Source organism: Brachycentrus maculatus, unplaced genomic scaffold (genome assembly GCF_059751285.1).
Source record: "Brachycentrus maculatus isolate JH-2025_06_01 unplaced genomic scaffold, ASM5975128v1 h1tg000649l, whole genome shotgun sequence".
Classification (NCBI taxonomy): Eukaryota; Metazoa; Arthropoda; class Insecta; order Trichoptera; family Brachycentridae; genus Brachycentrus; species Brachycentrus maculatus.
The window spans coordinates 391,944-416,864 of NW_028281385.1; the positions used below are offsets into that span (position 1 = coordinate 391,944).

General features: G+C 32.9%; 1 protein-coding gene across 2 annotated transcripts; it reads right to left on the reverse strand.

Annotated features, from left to right (window-relative positions):
- Positions 1 to 1,282: 1,282 nt before the first annotated feature.
- LOC148300854 (carboxypeptidase A4-like) lies at positions 1,283 to 21,229 on the reverse strand. 2 transcript variants are annotated; one of them, XM_088274205.1, is made up of 9 exons: positions 21,045 to 21,229; positions 12,449 to 13,435; positions 11,806 to 11,997; positions 11,061 to 11,194; positions 7,394 to 7,554; positions 4,476 to 4,598; positions 3,759 to 3,855; positions 2,692 to 2,838; positions 1,283 to 1,631 (listed from the first exon to the last, which is right to left on the reverse strand). In XM_088274205.1, exons 1-9 carry the CDS (start codon positions 21,220 to 21,222, stop codon positions 1,392 to 1,394), a joined length of 2,259 nt encoding a protein of 752 aa, XP_088130331.1. In that variant the 5' UTR covers positions 21,223 to 21,229; the 3' UTR covers positions 1,283 to 1,391. The 2 variants fall into 2 exon arrangements, with proteins under 2 accessions (XP_088130331.1, XP_088130330.1); XM_088274204.1 differs by having other exon boundaries at positions 12,449 to 13,447.
- Between the last annotated feature and the right edge of the window lie 3,692 nt (positions 21,230 to 24,921).

Below are 24,921 nucleotides of genomic sequence, written 5' to 3' on the forward strand. Positions count from 1 at the left end.
TTATGAGAATTCCGAAAAGTCTGTAAAGAAATCAAATTACCCTAATGGAAACTTTAGAAGCATTAAAAAACACGTATCATCTAATACCAACTCGATAATTTTGAGCAGTTCGAAAACTTTTTCTTCCACGAACCATCCTCAGAATATAGAATGTGATCACACGGAATCAAACAATAATTTCACTGAAGATATTATATTGGTGAGTACTTTTTCTGCTTTGCTGTCTCTCTCTCGCTTTTACTAATTTTGATTTGTTAACAAAATATTATGGTTTGTTTTTTCTTTGACTAAATATGCACCTTAGACGAGCTATTGAATAATGTAATTAGTTTGGATATGTTTCAAAATTACTATTTTTTGCTTAATTAGTCATTTGATATCATTATTATTATTATTTAGTGCTTTTGTGAATAGTTAAATGATATTCATGGTCAATGATAGCCAATGATAGCCAATGTAATTGTATTTTAATATATTTTGTTCGCCTCCGTAATGTAGTGGTCAGCGTGTTTGGCTACCATACTGGAGGGCCGTCCCGGGTTCGATTCCTAGGAGGGTCAAAGTTAACAGGTTATTTTTTATTCTAATATTTGTTCAATATTACCCTGGACTGGTACTTGAACTGCAGGGCTCATCACCTTTCCTTCTTGTATTCATCCAACTTTCAAGATAATACTTCTTATATATGATGCAGTGCCCTATATACCATTGGGTGCGGACAAATGTTATAAGAAGAAGAATATTATAATATCACGGTAAAATTTCTACCATTTTCTCAAATTGAATAATCATGCATCGATTTTCTGTTCGTAAATTTATTATGGGGAAATATATGACATTAACCTACTTGTACTTAACAGGGCAGATTTGAAATCCCCCTAAAACAATGTTTCGCTCTATAATTTAACCATATTTCTCATAATCTTTAAATTAATACCTAGGAATACTTTTTACGCATTTTTCTTTTCAAAATATTCAAAACGTGCGACATTTAATTTATTGTTATTGTAATTTTTGGATACTTCGGATGAGGAAGGTTTTTTTTATTTATATTTGTTAGTTGCTTTAGAAATTTTTCCTTGCCTATTATGTACAAGGATTTGTAACATATTTAGTTTACATCCATAAATCAAGATCCGCCACAAAGCTCATTTATTTGTCTCATTCGTCTTGTCACATTTTCCTAATAAGACACAACCATAGCCGATGGATCCTTTCCTCCCATTGGCTCATCAATTTTTAATTTTGGATTAGGAAGGTTAGTAATAAATAAAACACACAAGAAAAAATAAAAAAGTCTTATTTTTATTAATCCTTAATAAACTACTTTAAATAACTTAGGAATAGTTTTTATAAATAATTTATAACTAATTTTACTATGAGACATTGTATTAGGCGAGGTAGGCGGCCTGTGCTAGCACTCGCAGACCAGCTATTGACTCCTTAGCAACTTTCACGATAAAGTGCGCCGGTAGGACGAACCCGTACTGGCCTCGGTCACTCAGTTCTACAGTGTAAGCGTACTTGATCCCATTGGCCTTGGCCCAGTCGTCGGACCCTCCCGACGCCGGGTACAGGATAAGGCTAGAAGTTCCCACTCTATATTTGTTACCTCCTGCTTGTTGTATCGCCTGAAAATTTTGGCATTGTTAAAAGAAATTAACTCATGTTTTGAAGATAATGAATAATGCAAAACTTGCATTTGTCATGAGACTCTCTAATTCAGAGATCTCCAAACTCAATAAGGATGTGAGCTACTCTCGGAAATGGAACTTGTCTGGTGAGCTACCTTTACAAATTCCCTCTTTATAGTTTTTTTTATCATCGCCCCTTATCGTACCGTACATAAATTTTTTATTTTAGTTTAAATAAATTAGAACATCAGTTTAACGATAAAACATAAAATGTGTACTTCCAATATTTATTTATAAACAAAATAATTATTAAATACTTTCAATATTTATTTATAAGTACTTTCAATATTTATTTATAAACAAAATATAATTATTGAAAATAGGTGTGATTAAAAATAAACGACATAATAATGTTTACTGGACAAATTTAATACGCTAAGCGAGCCACCGAAAAAGCCTCTGCGAGCTACCGCAAGCTCACAAGTTGCCGTGTGGCAATGACTGCTCTAATACAACATGTGGTAAATTGCACAATATTGACGTTTTACTTCCTAATTTACATGCATTTGAGATTTTAACTTTTAACCTTTAATCAAATTAATTTATTTTATTTTATGGGAGTATTTCAAAATTTTGTTAGAATGACTTTTTTTTTTTTTATTACAAAGCAATTGTATAATTAATGCATAAATAGCATATACTTTTTTACGTTATGATATTTTGAAAGCAAATAACACTCCTTAGTTTTTTTGGGTGATACATCACACCTGGGCTAGATTTCAAAAATATATTCAAATGAAAAATAAGTGGTATCAATTCTTGAAATATTTATTAATTTTTCTTAATCTCTATTATGGTTATGTCCAAAGAGATACCGTATAATGTTTGAGTAAATGATAGAATAGTTACATATAATGGCCATTTACATTTAATATACATTGTGTATGGAGTACTATGCAAACGTAATTTGAAAATAAATGAAAATAATACTTTCAACTGAATATTTCCATTTTCACATTGATATAAATATCCAATAAAAAATGCAAAATCAATTTACCTGAGCAGCATCATTTCCAACTCTTTCCAATTCTGCAGAATCTGAAGTTACAACTTTGTCATATCCCCATGGATATAAGATATATTCTCCGTAACTGTGATATGTGGCATAGAGTTTGAAGTTTGCTGTAGAATTTCCCACAAAATCCTGCAGATATAAAACATGATTGAAACTTTTTGGGCTTTATATTGCGATTGCAATGTGTTTTGTATGCTGTGTGCACAAGCTTTATCATTTCTATGCTCTGAATGTTTGGTTTCCTTTTACACATATTAAAATATTTAATTTAAAAGATAATTTTATATCGCTCTAACTTTCTATTTTGCATATACTGTATTTGAATTTTTACATATGATTTCTTCAATATTCCCACAGAGTAAATAACTATTTTATATGCGTTATTGTATTATATTGTATTGTTTCCCCAACTTTTAAACCCAAAGATTTTGGTCATATGCCATACATAATTGGTCATATATATGAGAAATATAGAATAAAAGAATATGTCCAATACATTGGCGGCTCTCACCGTAAACCATTAAAATTATCATATTATTTTTTGACATCTCAACAAAAATGAAGAAGAATATGGAAGTCAGGGCATTTACGGGGCTTACGATCGTCATAGGCTGGTTTGAGTGATCACTTCACTCATGTGTAACATTCATTAATTCTACCTATGATTGACCACCACTACTCAAATTCTTGGAACTTCTATATATATATATATGTATATATATATATATATATATATATATATATATATATATATATATATATATATATATATATATGTATATATATATATATATATATATATATATATATAAATAGTTGATTTCGAAACATTGTGCTTCAATCACTAGAATTTCACTAGAGACATCTATTGGTAAGATGAAATAAACTTTTTATTGAGCAGAAACTCTTTCATTTGGATGTGAGGTCCGAATCCTGGATTATAATCACATACATATTTCGACATATTTAAAATGTTGTCATTAAAATTATGCTAAATTTATTGATGGAGTCATCTTGCAAAAATATATATACTTATATTTGTGACTCACTTTTAACGCTCTACTCTCCGGTTCTGAGAATGCATGCTGTCCCGGGTACACTTCACTGCACGGATTCTTCGATGTTCCCATTCCACCCCATTTGTATCTGGAAATATTTACTTACAAATATTACTAATCAACGAAAGTAGGTCTAGTCAGATGATGAAACATTTTCTGGACAAGTTTGTATCATATCCACTATGAGCAAGCTCAATGAACCCGGGATCAATGTAAATACATGACCTAAACCAAACTGACTTCACCCTCTGACTGCTCCTTACCGGTCGATTTATTTTGACTCAGCAAACATGCTAGCCTTTTCAAATATCTAATATCTCGGTTGTTTGGGAATCGACACCTGGACTGATACCTGAAGCGAAGGCCTGATCACCTTTCCTTCGTGTGTTAATAATCAAGATAACACTGCGTTTATATGATGCAGTGCCCTATGTACCGTCAGGTGCAGATAAGGGAAAAAGAAGAAATATCTTTATTTGGTTATCTCGGAAGCAGATGAAGACCGAGGATAACTTGTCATTATAAAGTATTTCAAATACTCTAAATAGGTCAGGTCATGAATCGGAATATTCAACGATATGTATGATGAGATGCATGAATGTGGAAGAGGAGAATATTTTTTGCCTAGACAGATTGGTGTGGCGTTATATCCTCTCTGCCTACACCTGCGGGGAAGCGGCGTGACGGTTAGTTAGTTAGTTCGTTTACCCGAAGTTTCTGTTGAGATCAGTTCCACTGCAGGGCCCATAGCCTCTTCGGTTTTTCCTCCACAGCCTGTCGATGGTGTGTGTGAACTCATACCCGTCGGGGTTTAATACCGGCAAAAAGTACCTGCAGAAAGTTGAAAATTATTGTGTTTTTCATATTATTGACGAGCTTATTCTAAGCCCTTAACCCTTTCCGGTCCCCCAAAATTAAAAAAAAAAATCTAGGTAGACAGTTACATTTCAATAGGGAAAAAATCTTTTGTCCTCTGCTCCACATACTATTGTAAAAGATACGAGTGACAAAAATGTAAGCTTGGAATTTAAATAAATAATACTAATATTATTTTTTGACATCTCATCAAAGATGAAGAAGAATATGGAAGTCTGGGCATTTACGGGGCTTACGACCGTCATAGGCTGGTTTAAGTGATCACTTTACACACGTGTAACATTCACCAATTCTACCCATTATTGACAACCACACTACTCAAATTCTTGGAAGTTCTATATATATGAACCAATTTAAAAACCTTGTTCATGAATCACTAGAACTTCACTAGAGACATCTATTGGTGAGATGTAAAGAAGCTTTTTACTAAGCAGAAACTCTTATATTAGTATGTGAGATCCGAATCCTGGATTATAATCACACACATGAGAAACGCCAGAAAATACCATTTTCATTTTTATTATTAAGCTTATAATTTGACCAGATAATTTATTTACAACATTTTGAGTGTGTCCAAATACTTGTTCACAAAATCTGGATTATCTCCAATTACAGGAGTTATTTTCATATTATTTTTTGACATCTCATCAAAGATGAAGAAGAATATGGAAGTCTGGGCATTTACGGGGCTGACGACCGTCATCGGCTGGTTTAAGTGGCCACTTTACACACGTGTAACATTCACCAATTCTACCCATGAACCAATTTAGAAACCTTGTTCATGAATCACTAGAACTTCACTAGAGACATCTATTGGTGAGATGTAAAGAAGCTTTTTATTAAACAAATAATACTAATGATGAAAAAAATGTCGAATAATATCCGACATGGGACCTAAGAGCAAAAAATCGATATCGAAAAAAATCGAATGAGATTCGACATTGGACCAGTAAGGGTTAATGAGACTTTAAGAGAGGATACCGCAACAAAAGCTCTTTCCTCCATCCCTTTCTTCTTTCCTATTTTTTTTTGTTATGACCTTTTTTGTTCGAAAATAGTCGGTTTTTTGTCCTAGTAAAGGTGAATTGTTTCGATTATGTCAAACGCAAACTTACTTTACGAATCGGTTTCGTAATATCATTCTACGTAGGTACTAAGTTTCCAAAAATTAACCTTACCTAACTCTATGCCCCTAGTCCCCTATGCACCACTGTATGGTTTATTTATTAATTTAGCGTAAACTTTTTGGAGCGGCATAACGTTTGAAATGTGGAATAAAAACACTTTATTTTGTTTATAATAGTGGTCTTTTACGCATATCGCTCGCTCCTTTCAAGAACGTCATAAATCAAAAAACTTGATTTTCAGGAAAACGTTTTTAAAGTTTAAAAATATAATACAAAAATAAATATCAAGCCACTTATTGAACTTTTTACTGTGCAACAGATCTTTTTAGGTAAAACCTGAAAGTTTTTTCTGCATTTGAAAAAAATTTAGTTTATTAAAAAAAATAATTAAACAATACCTTTTCTTCAAAATGCAAAAAACAACACTTTCTGCCCTGTAGCGGGTAAATATTAAGTTAAAAATATGCCGCTTTTGCTGGGATATAGCACATTTTCTGGGTATTCCGAAAACATGCAAATCTGAAAATTAACGATTTTTGATTTATGACGTTCTTGAAAGGAGTGAGCGATATTTTATATTTATATTTAAATTACACCATTGGTTATTTAAAAAAAACGCTCTGGATACAATAATACGAAATTGGCTTTAAAAATTGTGTTCATTCAGTATTTACACTATTATTGATTGGTGCTTCATTGATAACAAGAAAAAATTGCTTTTATTGTAGTTCCGGACTTATTCATTCATTGTACACAAAGTGTGGTACCTCACTGTTCATATATAGCGTCTGACGTGTACATCTACACCACTATCTGATTCTATCCCTTTGTATCGTTGTGTTAACGTCGCTCTCTTTTGCTCCACTCCCGTGGCGTCGGAATGTATAGCTCTTTTTCTCCTTTCTCTATGTTTTATCTTTCTTCTCTCTCGTGTAACGAAATGTGCCTAATAAATGTGACGCGTCCTCAAAATTTCACTCTCAACTATCGTCGATTATCGAATCGCCGCCTAAGAAGTTTCACTTCCAAAAAGTGAAAGAAAACATGGGTGCATAATGCCTTTTCAACAAAATATTTATCAATCAATTTACATAGTCGTATAAAATAATGAAATTGTAACAAGTACGATTTTTTTTTAAATTACCTAACGTCCAAGTGACTCTGAAATTTAGCTACGGCTTATGCAACACCGTTTATCATGTCTCTACTCAGGCTTCAACTTTATAAGTTTCATAGCCTATGCCTACTCGTGAGTGGATTTACTCTTTATGTTTAAAGTTACTAAAATTTCATGTAATTCATGAGTGAAAATTCTAGGCAAAAACACTCGCGAGAAGTACGAATTATACCAGTGGCTGGTAGTCTGTTGTTTTTATCACTAGTCCAAGAGCTAAAAGGTAAAACTAGTTCGCGGTCATGCAAAATAAATATCATTCGTGGGGATTTCCGCTTACTATACATACTGGTTAAACCGGTAAGAAATCTGTGGTCTTAACAAACGACGATATAATTTACAATTTGCAGTATTCTTATTTATATTTATGCGTTCACAGAAATCTGGCTACTCGAAACGAGTGCATAGCAAACTTCAAAAAATTACCAGGAATTTGAAAAAATGCCTACCAGTCGAGATTACGCACTGTTGAGGATTCCTTGTCGTAGTTTTCCACGAACTGATTGATTATATAGGTGACCGTCGCAGGACTTATCCATTCTCTGGCGTGAATACCTCCGTCTACTAGTATGGCCTTGTTGTTTGGACGGCCGTTAGAAATTCTCAGCATCTGTAAGAGTTTTTTATTATTATGTTTTTTTTTCAGAATTTTTTATTTACATAAATTGTATACATTTATTTAAAAAACAATTATAAACATTTTTAATTTATTATTAGATTAAAACCAATATTTTTAGCTTTTCCACTTTTTTATTTGACCAGCGACCGGGTTTCGTCGTTACCGACATCATCAGACATCACCAGTCTGATGATGTCGGTAACGACGAAACCCGGTCGCTGGTCAAATAAAAAAGTGGAAAAGCTAAAAATATTGGTTTTAATCTAATAATAAATTAAAAATGCAATTCCATCACGAAGTGTCAGTGGATAATATAAATCTATTATAAACATTTTTTTTGCAGAGACCCACCAAGCCATCTTGTGTGACTTGTCGGTGGAGTTCTTTTTACATACCGTAGAACGGGGCTACTTGAACTTTGATGTGTTACTTGAGCCCAGTACAAAAAAAATAAATAAATCTGTATTTGGTCTACAATAATGAACGTTTAAGTGTCACCTGTCAGGGAAACAATGAATCATGTCGATACGTTCATTATTGTAGACCAAATACAGATCTAAATATTTTTTGTTGTTGTACTGGGCTCAAGTTCTATGGTTATTGTTTTTATCCATTTTAACCTAATTTACATACAAAAAAGAGAGAAAAAATTAAAAATATAAACTATTTTACAATTTTCATAGAATTAACTCGTGATCATTTACCCATTCATTTATTTTGCCTTAGTTCCATATTTTATTTTGACCTCTAACCTCCGTCGGCAACAAATTAAATATGTTCGGAACGATATATTGCAGTGTTCGACTCCCATATTTATTGTTAACCTTTTAACCGCGTTAACTTTGTTCCTGAGAGACGCCCGTGCGCGGCGGTATTTCGCCGTTTTTTAAATGATTACTTTTATCATGTATTTAGTTAAGAAACTATTTATTTTCCTAAACAAAAACGTTCAATGGGATTCATTGTGCCTTATTGGTACACTATAATACGCTTGTGTCACATTATTCTTGAAATATATCGTAATATAAACAAATAAGATCGTAACATAAATAAATCAAAGCACGCATCGTGTGTCACTCTTACCCACTGGGGATGCGTAGCGTCGAGAGTGAGACAGATATAGGGCATGATTATGGCGCGGACTAATTACCGGCCGCAAGAAAAATCAGGGATCTGTTCTTTTATTTATCCTTGCGATGTTACAAATCATTAGTCAGATATTTCAACAGATGTCATAAGGCCAAGGATTGACATATTATTTTATCCAAAGTTCCACACCATGAAAAAATCCCTCCAAGTTGAACTGAGGTTCGAAACTTGGAGCAATGTAAAAACACATACGGTTATGTCAGCCGCGTATGGGGCATGTTATATGAAAACACATACGGTTATGCGAGCCGCGTGGATCCGGTAATTCTTGGGACTACCTTTGTTGTGGGTAAATCGTGTATCACGGTTGCGTACTAGAAGACTTCGATATTTTTTTCTAGTTTGTTGTTCAACGATGATACTCATCCACAATATTCCAGTTACCGGAAGTAGCTGTAAATGTTTATATATCAAGTTTGGATTGTCCCTTTGATTGTATATATGACTAAGTACATTTTTTTTACTATGGAGTATTGCAGATAATAATAGTAATAAATTTGGATAATTTATATAGCGCCATTTTCGTAAAATACTACCTCAAGGGTGCTTACAAAACGTGAATTATGATATGAAAACGATAATGAGAGACTTTAAAAAAAAAAACGTCATCAATTGATTGAGTCTGGAAAAGCGGAAAGTAGAGCAGTCATATTGTTACACCTTCTCCTTGCTCTTCGTGAGTTGGAGCATGGCCAAGATGTTGGGCAGGATGCCTCTCTGAGCGATGGCCACGCCGGAGAGCAGCTCGTGAAGCTCCTCGTCATTGTATATGGCTAACTGCAGATGACGGGAAATGATCCTGATCTTCTTGTTGTCTCTGACGACGTTGCCGGCCGACTCCGGCTCCATGATGACGCTTCTTTGTATCATGAGTATCATCTTTTATCTTGGTCCATTTTATTTCGGCGTATTTACACAAAAAATCACAAATATAATATATGCCTCGTTGCCTTCAGCTAAGAATTTATGTACACATATAATAAATATTCTTATTGAAAGAATAATGAATATACTTTTTTTTAACTAACTAACTAACCATCACGCCGCTTCCCCGCATGGGTAGGCAGAGAGAATCGAACGCCACACCACTCTGTCTTTGCGAAAATTCTTCGCCTCTTCTACATTCATGCATCTCCTCATACATACCCGACGATTATTACGACTCCTGACCCGGCCGCTTTCAAGTATTTGACATACCTGATTGTGCCAGGTTTTCCTCGGTCTTCTTCTTCATTTTTTTTAAACTTAAATATTAGTAACATTAATAACAGTATTTCCATGCTGGAGTAGTGATTATTCCGACGAAGAGACGAGTACGTCTTGAAACTGGTAGACAAAAATCTCGGTGAGTGGTTGTATACTAACTTTACTAATATTAAAAAAAAAAAGTAAAAATGAGTGACCACAAAGTAAGTGCTATGAATATTAAAAATATGAATATTTTAATAATAATGAATTTCTTTGTTTTATCCTCTTCAATTTCTGTAAAAACCTAACTATTGTACAAGAAGCGTATTTCAATTGTGCTTTTTTCTTGATTTATTTCCCACGTTGATTAATCGATTCATTTATTTCATTCTAAAACTTTTTACGAATATTTAACAATATGTGTGTGAAGTCGATTTACGCTAATTTTATACGCGATATGTTATTTAGATTTGTATAATGAAATTACTGCGAAACACTTAAATACAGGACATTTTATCGAAATGGCGCTGTATAAATTATGAAAACTTATTATTATCAACATTTTGAATGTGTCCAAACACTTGTTCACAAAATCTGGATTATCTCCAATTACAGGAGTTATTTTCATTTTATTTTTTGACATCTCATCAAATATGAAGAATAATATGGAAGTCTGGGCATTTACGGGGCTCACAACCGTCATAGGCTGGTTTAAATGATCACTTTACACAGTGAAACATTCACTTATTATTATATTTGATTCTGGTTGAGCCAGCCAAAAAATATATAATTTTACAAAATTGTATAGTAAAATACACCGGTAGATTATTTCATATCTACGAGGATATAAATTTATACCATAAAAGAATATGTATTTTCTCTACTTTACAAAGAACGTCACCGTAATCTGTAAAATAACTCCATCCAGGGCTAGTCTGCAGAAGATAGTAAAAACGTAATTTTATCATCAGACTAAATTAATTTTCATGTGTTCTATATGTTTCATACATGTGAATCAATAAATTCCGTTTGATTGTGAAATTATTACGTTTTTACTCTCTCCTATAGACTAAACCTGGATGGAGTTAGACACTTTACGAATTCAGCTGACAGTTTGCACAATTGATATAAGCATGTATATGTTTTTGATATATACAAACCTTTAAGTCTCTTCCTTGGAAAGACTTTCCGATAGTCATGACGCTGCAAATGCTGGGATAGGTGTAAGCCAAGTAATCCAAGAATCCGTGAATGTCAGAAAGGCGATGGTACTTCTGCCATGTCATGCGATGACCTGCCGAGAATCATACATAAGATTGGATAAAGGAGTCACGCGTCATGCATTGTGTACTCTCGGTTATCGGGCAGGCATCTATTTACATTTTTGTAAAGAGTTTGCAAAAAGTACCTAATTTTCGAGTGGCCAAACTCTGAATTGCATCGGATACTTTTTGCGTTCGGAGACTAAGGAATAAGTTATGACGTGCGAAGACATGGTAGATTTGAGGAAAGTTTCATGCACTCCATAGTCCGGGGATGCGGTGAATGGGCATGCACTTGTCTGTGGAGACGAACCCCAGTTAGCAGTCGGCCAGTTCTCCATGTGCTCGTCGAGGGAATTGTAGCCCAAGTATGCTCCTAGCATCGCCATTCTCCGATTAGCGGGCCTCATAACCGGCATGGTTAAGTGGCCTTTGGTCCTGTAAGTGTTCCAAAAACTGTAAGCCCTTGCTGCAAAGCAAAATAGCATCTGCTCACACGTGTTCGTAGAATTAAGTCTTTGATGGTGACGTCACAATCCTGCTAATTCAACGACCTAACTTTTGTTGTTTAGTAAATGATGTAGGTACGTATCGAGCAATCACTATTCATTCAGTTCAATCGAATTAATGTTGATAATCTTACCATTTCTGTCTTGCAGTTCTTGTTCTTCTTCATTGAGGGGCGGGTTTTCTGCATCTATGTTCCTTTGAAGATCTTCAATGACTATGGAATATTTAATGTTAGAATCTCGGAGAATCTTAGCCACACGATCCTGATTTTCCGGTTTCACCAAGAAGTCGACGGCTGTATGATTGCCACCCCATGACGCCACCTCTAAAAATTAGTAAAGTGTATTTGCAAACTGCGGGATACAATTTTCCTATCTATCAGTATTTATTATTCAATACGTTTATGACGGTTGATTTTTATATTCATTAAATGAAGCATATTTGTGAGTAAAACCCCACTAAGTGGTTTTCATCAGTATTTACTTTCGTGCAGTTTATACGTTTATCGAAAACAAACAAAAATATTTTGCTGTACATAACGTAGAATTCGCGGTATAACATCCGTGCATACAGTCTGTTCACAGTTATTTTACCTCTAGTTTTTTTTTTTTTAATTATTATACTGCCAAATAAATAATAAAAAAAAAACTAGAGATAAACTTACTGTGAACAATGACTGTAGTTTTGATCATATAATATGGTATGTTGTATGAATGTACCGTTTATTTGATGGTACGTTTTCGGGGATTTGGATCTAGATACAGTGTGCGGTTTACCTTTCGTTCTTGATAAATGTCCGACGACGACAAGTTTGGGATGTTCGTCGATGATCACGTTCCACACCTGAGCTCCGTAGTACTTGACTGCGGAGTCCTCATCATCGTGCACTTCTGTCTTTGTATATGTCGGGTATTGACTCGGCGTATTATTTTTGTTTGTAAAATAGATAGGGTCTTTTTGAATAGTCGGACGATGGTTTTGATTATTGTGAGATTCAAAATGATTGACGGGTTTTGGTACGCCCGAGTGATCATTACCGGGCTGTTTTTGTCCCCCGTCGTAATTGTTACCAGGTTGGCTTTGTTCCTCTTCGTAATTATCATCTGGTTGGTTTTGTACCCCGGTGTAAGTATTGTCGGGCTGCTTATATACCCCTTGGTAACTATTTTCAGGTTGTCTTCCTACATCGCCATAATTATTGTTAGGTTGGTTTTGTACCCCGACGAAAGTGTTATCGGGTTGTCTTTGTACCCCGCTGATTTTTTTGGGAGGTTGATTCGGGACTCTTTGGTAATTATTATCGGGTTGCTTTTGTATACCGGGATAATTATTTTCGTGCTGGTTTTGTACCCCACCATAATTGTCATCCGAATGGTTTCGTACCCCTTGATAAGTATCGGGTTGGGTTTGTACCCCTTGGTAAGTTTTATCGGGTTGTCTCTGTACTCCGGTTGTCTTGTCGGGTTGGTTTGGTACCCTTTGGTAATTATTATCAGGTTGTCTTTTTACATCGTCATTATTATTGTTATATTGTGTTTGGTACCCGGGGTAATTACTTTCTGGTTTTCTAGGGGTGTCGGGATAACTCGCAATAGGATTTCCCTGGACTTCGCCGTAATTATTACTTCCGGTATTTTTTTGGTCATAATTATTAGCGGGATTTCTGTGAATCTCGTCATTAGTATGCACATTTAGAGGGTTCTTTGGAACTCCAGGATGATAAGCAGTCGGAGTTACTTGTCTCTCGTCAGTGTGTTGGAAAACTGAAACAGATTCTAAAGTTACAAACGTTTTTTAGAGTACAATAGTATTTACATATCTTCGTTAGAAATTACCGCGTGAAGCATATTTACATTTAAATAACAAAGAGTTAAACTAATTTTGATTATGGACATACTCGATCCGTTCGTTAAGGTAAACCGCGGGTTAACGCATAAATTAATGCATACATAAGTATGTTTGTGAATGTTAAATCTTCATTGACAATGAATCTCATTTGTAAATGTGAAATTTCAATCGTGTAACCTAAATTTCTTTAAACTTTCACCTTTGTTCTGGCGACACATAATACATTCACCGTGCCATATTATGTCGGCTGTATGCTGTATCCTTTTGGTGTGACGAGCGCCATTCATGTAAAATTAACCGTCACATTTCCTTAGTGTAAAAATGGTACACATATCGCTCACTCCTTTCAAGAACGTCATAAATGAAAAATCGTCAATTTTCAGTTGTGCATGTTTTTGGAATGCCCAGAAAATCCCAAGTACTATATCCCAGCAAAAGAGGCAATTCTTAAACTTAATATTTACCCGTTACAGGGCAGAAAGTGTTGTTTTTGCATTTAGAATAAAATGTATTGTTTAATTATCTTTTTAAATATACTTAACATTTTTCAAATAGTGGAAAAATCTTCAGGTTTAACCTAAAAAGATCTGTTGCACAGTAAAAAGATCAGTAAGTGGATTGATATGTATTTTAAATACATTGTATTACATTTTTAAACTTTAAAAACGTTCTCCTGAAAAATCAAGTTTTTTGATTTATGACATTCTTGAAAGGAGTGAGCGATATATACGTGTGGTGAGTGAAATATATATATATATATATATATATATATATATATATATATATATATATATATATATATATATATATATATATATATATATATATATATATATATATATATATATACATTTATACATAAAGTTTTACGAGTAATGTTGGAAAATGATCGGCGATAACAAATAAAATAAATAAATAATCTCAAAGTCAAGGATGTAAAACAATAATAATTTGAAAGTACTTATATTTAATTATTTTACTATATAAATACACTTTGATAAACACATTCAAATCAAGTAATAATTCAGTAACGTATTTGATATTACATTATTACGATATTGAGGTGGGTATTTCCCATATATTTTATTTATATCTTTCACACGATAATATTTTCAATGTGTGTACTGTAATTGGTCAAGAATACTAAGATCAAGGAATAAGATCAATAACACACGCGTGCCTCGTGATAATTCGATTCAAGTTGTTACAGAATACGTCAAGCATTTCTTAATTTTTGTGATTTTGCTATTTAAGTAAGATGAATCTTCACATAGATCCCATACTAAAGAAAACACTTCGTTTTTTACCACTTGAGTTTTATTAAAGACTACATGTTTCAGAAGTTAAACTTCCATCATTCAGGTCTGTATAATAACTAAAATATAAAATATAAAATTGTTCTATAAATAAGGAGAGGGGAAAGTAAGGGGAAGGGGTTAGTCAAGGAACGGAGTTAGAAAACAAAGGAAAAATGGAAAGCAATCACTCATTTCACTCTCATAAATTAAAATTATTACACCTTGTTCCATATAAAGGCCAAATTATGAATTATCTTGAAAATTTAGAAATCCAAAAAAACCTGAATTCTAATAATAATTTATTAAATAATATATTGTTTCAAAATACTTCGCCATTGCTTTCCATTTTTCCTTTGTTTTCAAACTCCGTTCCTTGACTAACCCCTTCCCCTTACTTTCCCCTCTCCTTATTTATAGAACAATTTTATATTTTAGTTATTATACAGACCTGAATGATGGAAGTTTAACTTCTGAAACATGTAGTCCATAATAAAACTCAAGTGGTAAAAAACGAAGTGTTTTCTTTAATCATTGTAACATGTCTTACCACAAAGTTAATGCCGAAACAATAAATAAAAAATTCCCATACTATATTTAAATTTTTGATTAATTTATTGTAATTAAGAGTATTATTCATTTTGCTTATCAATTATGTTTGTTGTTTTCTTCATATATTTTTTTTAAACACGCGCTTTAAAATAATCATATGTCAATGTGTAATCTAAAACTTACGTATTTATATCAATTACAACAAAGATGAATTCACATTATTAAATAAAAAATGTATAGAAACATACATTTGATATTTTTGAGTACACATAATTGAATATTTTTGTTTTATATTGAAATTTTCGCCTTGTTTCGATATAAATCTGTTTTGTTAATATATTTAAATGTAATTTATTATTAGATTAAAACCAATATTTTTAGCTTTTCCACTTTTTTATTTGACCAGCGACCGGGTTTCGTCGTTACCGACATCATCAGACTGGTGATGACATCATCAGACACCAGTCTGATGATGTCGGTAACGACGAAACCCGGTCGCTGGTCAAATAAAAAAGTGGAAAAGCTAAAAATATTGGTTTTAATCTAATAATAAATTAAAAATGCAATTCCATCACGAAGTGTCAGTGGATAATATAAATATATTTAAATGTTTTTTTTTGGATAGCTAATGCCATTTTCGTAAAATACGACCGCAATGGCCCTTCAGTTGAACTTTAAAATAAACATCTTAAGTGAAATTTTAGTGAAATAAGAGTTTTGTTTAATTAGACTTATTAATCAATTGTTTTATTTACAACATTTTGAGTGTGTCCAAATACTTGTTCACAAAATCTGGATTATCTCCTTAATTATAAGCTTAATAATAAAAATGAAAATGGTATTTTCTGGCGTTTCTCATGTGTGTGATTATAATCCAGGGTTTGGACCTCACATACTAATATAAGAGTTTCTGCTTAGTAAAAAGCTTCTTTACATCTCACCAATAGATGTCTCTAGTGAAGTTCTAGTGATTAAAGAACAAGGTTTCTAAATTGGTTCATATATATATATATATATAGAACTTCCAAGAAATTGAGTAGTGTGGTTGTCAATAATGGGTAGAATCGGTGTATGTTACACGTGTGTAAAGTGATCACTTAAACCAGCCTATGACGGTCGTCAGCCCCGTAAATGCCCAGACTTCCATATTCTTCTTCATCTTTGATGAGATGTCAAAAATAATAACTATTTTTATATTTATATTTTACACTTTTGTAAATTTGTGGCTCTAATTTTATAAATGTATCAGTCGTTAAAATCGGAGTAAATAAGTGTCTTAAAACTCATATTTTTAATAGTAATTAAATAAAGTTTATAAATTTATTTTCTGTATTATAATCGATCTAAAAATGATGTAAACCCCGCCTCCATAGTGTAATGGTAAGCACGCTCGGCTACCACACTGGACGCCCCGGGTACGATGCCCAAGGGGGGGAGTCAAATAAATTTAAGTGATTTTTCACTCTAATATGTATTCAATATTACCCTGGACTTGTAGCGGAGGGTTGATCACCTTCTTTAGTGTGTTAACGATCATGCAGTGCCCTATGCACCACCGGGTGCGGATAAGGGTATTATGTATGTAAAAAATACACCTTTTGGGTGTGGATAATATCTTAAAAATAAACCTGCCACCGTCGGTAGTATTTTAATTAATTAATTTATTTAAAAATAATCCAAACTGATATGTAATTCATATGTTTATTAATTTCCTCGTCACTTTTCAAATTCACAAAACGGACTTCAACAAATGAATTTAATTAATTTCACGCAATCGAGTATTATAAACAACGGATGATCATAGAACAATTACATTTTTATTAAAACAGCTACACGTTATCATGGCGTGATTGCCTTGAATTTCACCATAATAACTCTAGTCTATTGATAATCAAAATATTATTATCATAAATTGACTTACAGACGTTTTTTCTCTAATGGCTTACTACTCTTCGAGCTTCCACAGAGTTTTTAATCAGGGAAGTCAGTGTGGTAGGGTAAGGAACGCATGTAGAATTTTTCTGCAGAACGCATGTAGAATGCACGCCTCTGGCTTCTTCGAGAGCGTTCTTGTTTTGACATAAGAACAAAAACATCTGATTGATCAAGATTTTTGTAGATGTATCAAGAGAGACTGAGGGATATAGAAGTATGGACATTTACAGGGCACACAACTTGACGTTGGCTGATTAAGTGATCGCTTTATACACTATACAAGTCAACTGCGTTCAAAGAGCATGTGTGAAACATTCAAAACTAAGACCCCTTCTTTTGTCCTTATACAGTCAACATCTTATCTCATGTTAATTTTATAATTGCTTAATTGATTTAAACAATCTTATTATTTTATTTATTTATTTATAGCTAACTCTATGCCCTCAGTCTGGTTAAATGGGAAAGAAAGAAAAGAAAAAGCACACATTTCTGACATGTTTGATTTTGCAATGCTTATGAGGCACGCCGTCCGCCATTAGTAATATTTGGTATTGCGTGTGTTGCTGTTGCGTTTTCAACAGATGGCGCTGACATTGCGGCAAAAAAAAACTGTTTTTTTTTTTAAATACAAAAAAACATGATTTTACCTGTCGTAGGTATATAAAAAACACTTGCGTAATAGAATGCAAGATTTTGAACAAATGAACATTAACACTTTTCTTTATGTAGATTTTCATCTACATAAACAAAAATGTAAATGACTTTAACTATAACTTTTGTTAATAGTTGCTTCGTATATATATTGTATTTCTTCTTACTCCATATACTTATGCACAGGACACTGTATCGATTTGATGTTTTTTGATCTAGTTAAATATGTCATATGTATATTACATATACTTAGCGGCGTGCATTCTGCATAGGCAGTGCCTACCCTGGATTACTCGCGTTCCATATAGAAGCACGACCAGTCGCTACTATGTCTTAATCTTACCCAACCCTACTGCCTACCTGTTGATTAAAAACTCTGTGCACGCCACTGTATATACTAAATTTCATGTCGAACCAGTCGGGAATCAATTTACACTAGACAAAGCGCTTACTCCTTTCAAGAACGTCATATATCAAAAATCGACAATTTTCAGTTGTACATGTTTTCGGAATGCCAAAAAATGTACTATATCCCAGCAAAAGCGGCATATTTTAACTTAATATTTACCCGCTACAGGGCAGAAAGTGTTGTTTTTGCATTTTGAAGAAAAGGTATTGTTTAATTTAAAGCTGTTCAACTTATTCCACAAAGATTATTTGTTAGATGTTAATTCCCTAAGTTTGTGTAAATTTAAAAATTTGCTTAGATTATTTATAGAAGAGACATTAAGAGATTTTAAGCTCCTTTTTCGTGTAGTGCACGCTAGCTTTTTTACTTTTTACTTTTTCATTTCTTTTTTATGTTATTTTATGTTTTTATGGTATTAAGTTTTTAATTTTATTAAAAAAACTATTTTCTGAGAGTCAAGTATTTTTTGTATTTTTTGTATTTTATATTAACACTATTATTCTAGCTCTACTTATAAAACCTATATACCCTTTACTATGACTAAATTATATTGTATACCTACACACAGGCCATGCCTTTGTGGTATCTTTTTTGGTATTCATTTTTATATTTTATTAAAAAAAATTATTTGAATTTATGTTATGTAATGCAAAAGAATTTAAAATAAAGATTTTTTTTTTCAATATTTAATATTTTTCAAATGGAGAAAAAACATTCTGGTTTTACCTAAAAAGATCTGTTGCCCAGTAAAAGATGTGTTGCACAGTGTGCCGAGCACTTGCACTATGAAGCCATGTGGACATAGAAAAACATTTAAAAATGTTATTCAATTTGATCTTCTGGAAAATCCTTAGTTGGCACTTTTTACGATTCCATTCTAGTATTTATTCACGGAACATTGTGTTTACCTCAAACAATAATACTACCGTTACATTGATGACGAAGTGTGGTATACCAGTTTTCGTTTATTTCGCAACATTTTTAAGAAAAAAATACATAAGTATTTGACTTTTTTAACACCGATTTTAATGTAAACTAAAATTTTATTATCGCATTATCGAATAATTTCAAAATTCACTCGGTTATTTGTTTTCTTCAAAAACTATTTTTTTTTTGTAACCGGACCCGAAAAATGGTTAGCAGTATATTATATTATATATGTTTGTATATATAATATAATATACTGTATAATATATCGCTCACTCCTTTCAAGAACGTCATAAATCAAAATTCGTCAATTTTCAGTTGTGCATATTTTCGGAATGTCCAGAAAATGTACTATACCCTAGCAAAAGCAGCATATTTTCAACTTAATATTTATCCGCTACAGGGCAGAAAGTGTTGTTTTTGCATTTTGAAGAAAATATATTGTTCATTTTTTTTTCTTCAATATAATAAATATTTTTCAAATGGAGAAAAAACCTTCAGGTTTTACCTAAAAAGATCTGTTGCACAGTAAAAAGTTCAATAAGTGGCTTGATATTTATTTTTAATACATTGTATTATATTTTTAAACTTTAAAAACGTTCTCCTGAAAAATCAAGTATTTTGATTTATGACGTTCTTGAAAGGAGTGAGCGATATATCATATATTAAGGGGATACAACGAAACACATAATTCAATCAACGGCCGACCGCCGGAGAGGTAACACGTCTTTCTAGGCCAGATTTTTGTAAAGAATGTATATAGGTTTTTTGTTGTTTTTTTTAGAATATACATAAGTATATAGAAAAAATATTTTTATATATTTTTTTAAACTCGTTTCCTTTCAGTCAATCCTTTCTTTTCAAAGCCATATAATTATTTCGAAGAAAAACTTATTTTTCTCTGTGCAAATACTGTGTTTTAAGAAAACGATCAATCACGTAAAATGTTACCTGGATTAAGAGAAAATTAAGTTGCGACTTAACGAATACCGGACCTCAACACGAAATACTTTTTAAACGCGTTTTGTGAATTTGTCCCCACTGAACTTCGCCGACGACATCACTCGCGATTACTTACGAACTAACTTAGAGCACTTGTGCACTACACTGAATTTTACTGTCCGGCAGTCCGGTTAGCATGAAAATACGGATGATTGGCTTGTGCAATTCGCTCACTCCTTTCAAGAACGTCATAAATCAAAAAACTTGATTTTTCAGGAGAATGTTTTTAGAGTTTTAAAATATAACACAATTTATTCAAAATAAATATCAAGCCACTTATTGAATTTTCTACTTTGCAGCATATCTTTTTAGGTAAAACCTGAAGGTTTTTTCTCTATTTGAAAAATATTTGGTATATTTCAAAAAATAATTAAACAAAACCTTTTCTTCAAAATGCAAAAACAACACTTCTGCCCTGTACTTGGTAAATATTAAGTTAAAAATATGCCTCTTTTTCTGGGATATAGTACATTTTCCGGGCATTCCGAAAACATGCACAACTGAAAATTGTCGATTTTTGATTTTTGACGTTCTTGAAAGGAGTGAGCGAATTGTCCGTCTTTCTCCGTATCGGTGCGCGATCACGGTGCGCGTGAACTCGATCACGTTAAACTGTCGTAGTCGCTTTTATTTATAAAAAAAAAACCGGACTGCCGAATTGTAAAATTCCGTGTAGTGCACAAGCGCCCTTAGAATTAGATAAATCGGAGTTGAAAAATATAGATTATTAGTATAGGTAGGATGAGTTCGTACGTTCTTTGGGCTGCTTGAAGACCGTGTCCTCGAAGATGATCGGGTTCGGGTCGGGGCTCTGCCGCCCGAGGTAGCGGGTGTCGGGCTCGGCCGCCGCGAGCGGAGCGGTGAGCGGGGCGGCGAGTAGGGCGGCGAGCAGCGCCGCGGGCAGCAGCAACACACCGCGCGGGGACGGCATCTTCACTGAGGCGGCCGGCCGAGGTGAGCCGCTTATAAACCTGCCGGGACCTATTCGCCGACCAGCTTCCGACTCCGAAATTACAATCAAAACGGAAAAAAAGTATTTTAGTTGTTATTTTATTATAATATAATGCAGTTCCACCAAGAAATGTCGGTAAAAGCGTCATTTTACAAAATTTTATCGCGTCCAAGTACTCGTTCACAAATCTGGATTATCTCCAATTAGGAGTTTTTTTTACATTTTTTTGACATCTCAGCATAGATGAGGAAGAAATAAATTCTTCATTTCTTCTTTCAAATTAACCGATAAAATTATAAGCTAAAATAAATTGAAAATGATATTTTCTTGCGTTTCTCAAGTATGTGAATATATAATTGTTGGGTAATATATCCAAAATAAAACAAGGTTTGTTGGATTGAATTCTACATTTATTTATGTATATGTTAATACGTGACGCGTTTCGTCTTCTTAGTACATTATCAAACACTGACGCGTCTCGTATTAACATATACATAAATAAATGTAGAATTCAATCCAACAAACCTTGTTTATTTTGGATATATTACAACAATTCAATATGGAATTCTACCAACTGTCTGCAGTTACAATAAATATGTGAATATAATCCGATTTGTAAATACAGCAATTTGAATGGGACGGAATGAGTATTCAGACAGGCGAGGCAGGGAGATGTGGCAAAAGGGAATGAAAAATCTGAAGCGGTATCCGTGAAATGGACGCAGAACGTGATGGGCAGATGAAATTGCGATGCAGTGGTCGAGGAAGACCCAGAAACAAATGGAGCAGCGCGCAATGAAGGTGACTTAGCGCAGTGTGTGGATGTAATAGGGAGACTTTCGGATTTTTTTCTCCTCACTCGCTTTGTGCTGAGTTTCGTGGGATGTCTAGGATATGGTGCACGATTCGCCTCCCTTCATCTCGGTCCTAGGACAAGTTGAATTGAGTAGTCCACTTGCAAACCACGTTATGTTTAAAAAAAATGTTTTTTTAGCCAATGATTCCAATCGGTAGAAAAGTAAAAATATTGACGTCCATATTTATTTTAACATAATATGCCAAAATTCGTTAAGTTAGGAATTAAATGGAATACAAAAATCGATACTCTTGCTACACTCGCTATGCCTATCCACAGTTCTCTTTCTAAAATCTCTCAAAAAGCTTAAATCGGTAAAAGATTTAATATTCTACCGGTTGCCGCCATTGTCTAAAAAGCTTAATTTTTTAACACAACGTGGTTTGCAAGTGAACTGCTCAATTTTTTTTATTTGGTCTTTCCATTTTGTGGATTACCGTCACTTGGTCGCTTTCCCTCACTAGAACAATAATTTTTTAATCAAAGTATTTAAAATAATCAAAAAAGTTATTACGTCTGAAAATAAAATACTTGTGAAAACTTTTGGAACCAGGAATCTGTGTATATTGATTTTCTTTTCTAAATATAGGCTCACTCAACCGTTTCATGCATTTTGTAGTCTATATAAATAATAATTGAGTGAATACGATGCTTCATTTAATAAAAAAAAGGTATTTCATTGTAAGGTTTATTATTAATCGATTAAAAAGTAATTACCTCATACACAGAAATATTACATATCGCTCACTCCTTTCAACAACGTCATATATCAAAAAACTTAATTTTTCAGGAGATCGTTTTTAAAGTTTAAAAATATAATAAACTTTTTACTGTACAACAGATCTTTTTAGGTAAAACCTGAAAGTTTTTTCTCCATTTGAAAAATATTTAGTTTATTTAAAAAAATAATTAAACTATACCTTTTCTTCAAAATGCAAAAACAACACTTTCTACCCTGCAGCGGGTAAATATTAAGTTGAAAATATGCCACTTCTGCTGGGATATAGTACATTTTCTGGGCATTCCGAAAACATACACAACTGAAAATTGACGATTTTTGATTTATGACGTTTTTGAAAGGAGTGAGCGATATGTTGAATCAACTCGGAATAAAATATGTTATTTGTTTGATTCATTGAAAAACCGGACTTAGTCCCTAAGGATTTATTTAGATATAATTATATAAAACATATTATGTTGAATATGGATATATTTTATTTTGAAATTATTATATTGTTTTGTCGTTCGATTGATAACGATTCGTGAATAGGAATGTTTATTTTATCGATAACATTTTTTTATAGTTTCACCTTTGTCGCGGGTTTTGTTCGGGTCATTAATTATTGTTTATTTTGTCATATTTTTATGCGTTTTTTTATCTGTGCTACTAAAAATATTTTTGTGATATGGAATTTACACACGTAATATAAAAATTATAAATCTAATCATAACAACTCAACAGCATGCTCTGTGAAAGTATTGAATCTGGCATACCTCAGGGTACTCTGTTAGGACCGTTATTATTTATTCTCTGTGTAAACTAAATTTCTAGTTTAAACCTGCATGGCAAAATCTCCCGTGCGGACGATACCGTATTATTGATAAAACCAAGAACGTGGGAGAGCTAAAGAATTAAATTAATGATGACATGAATAAATAAAATAAAATATTTTTTGACTCAGTGTCATCAAATATAGCATATTATGTATCTTTTACAATACATCTCTGTGGTCTTTCAGATTCGCTATTCGCATTGATCGAAACATATTCGCTATTCGCATAATTTAGTATATCGCTCACTCCTTTCAAAAACGTCATAAATCAAAAAAACTTGATTTTTCAGGAGAACGTTTTTAAAGTTTAAAAATATAATACAATGTATTAAAAATAAATATCAAGCCACTTATTGAACTTTTTTCTGAGCAACAGATATTTTTAGGTAAAACCTGAAGGTGTTTTCTCCATTTGAAAAATATTTAGTTTATTTAAAAAAATAATCAAACAATACCTTTTCTTCAAAATGAAAAAACAACATTTTCTTCCCTGTAGCGGGTAAATATTAAGTTAAAAATATGATTCTTTTTCTGGGGTATAGTACATTTTCTAGGCATTCTGAAAACATGCATAACTCAAAATTGACGATTTTTGATTTATGACGTTCTTGAAAGGAGTGAGCGATATGCGTAAACATACAAAAACTGTCGCGTACTAAAATATTTTGGTGTATATTGCTCGTTATATATATAAAAATATGATGTGGAAATCCTAAACAATTGCACAGTTAAGAGAATAATAAAACTTGTATGGGTATGTACCTACGAGTATTTATGCGACTACAAAATATAATTTAACCTTAAAGGCAATCAAAATAGTTTATTTCGCATGAATTATTTTACACAGCGGAATTATTGAGTAGGGTGATCCTGCGAGATGCATTTGCAACCTCATGACAGAAGAAAATATTTGATTTTCCAATAATACGTATTACACCAGTTGCTGGTAGTTGTAATATTTTATATAATATGTCGTTGACTATTCGACTGTCAAAACTCAAAACACAGTAAGGGACATTTTTTTGTAGTACGTTTTTTTTGCATTTTTGGACTAAGTAGATTCTACTTAGTCCAAAAATGCAAAAAAAACGTACTACAAAAAAGATGTCCCTTACTGTATTTTAATTTTGGACAGCCGTATTGTACCTCGCATTGTACATCTTCATTTGCCAAAATTTTGAAAGAATTTATTTAAAAAAAAAAATATAGATTAATGAAATCAAGATAGTTTAGCATATTCATGAATTGTGTAAAAACAACAAAATTATA

Excerpts from the sequence above, each read along its gene's own strand:
- LOC148300854 (XM_088274204.1), bottom strand. The coding sequence starts at position 21,222 with ATGCCGTCCCCGCGCGGTGTGTTGCTGCTGCCCGCGGCGCTGCTCGCC. Across the intron at positions 11,998-12,448 it reads ACATTTATCAAGAACGAAAG|AGGTGGCGTCATGGGGTGGC; the intron begins GTAAACCGCACA and ends ACTAATTTTTAG. Across the intron at positions 7,555-11,060 it reads TCCAAGGAAGAGACTTAAAG|ATGCTGAGAATTTCTAACGG; the intron begins GTTTGTATATAT and ends AAACTCTTACAG.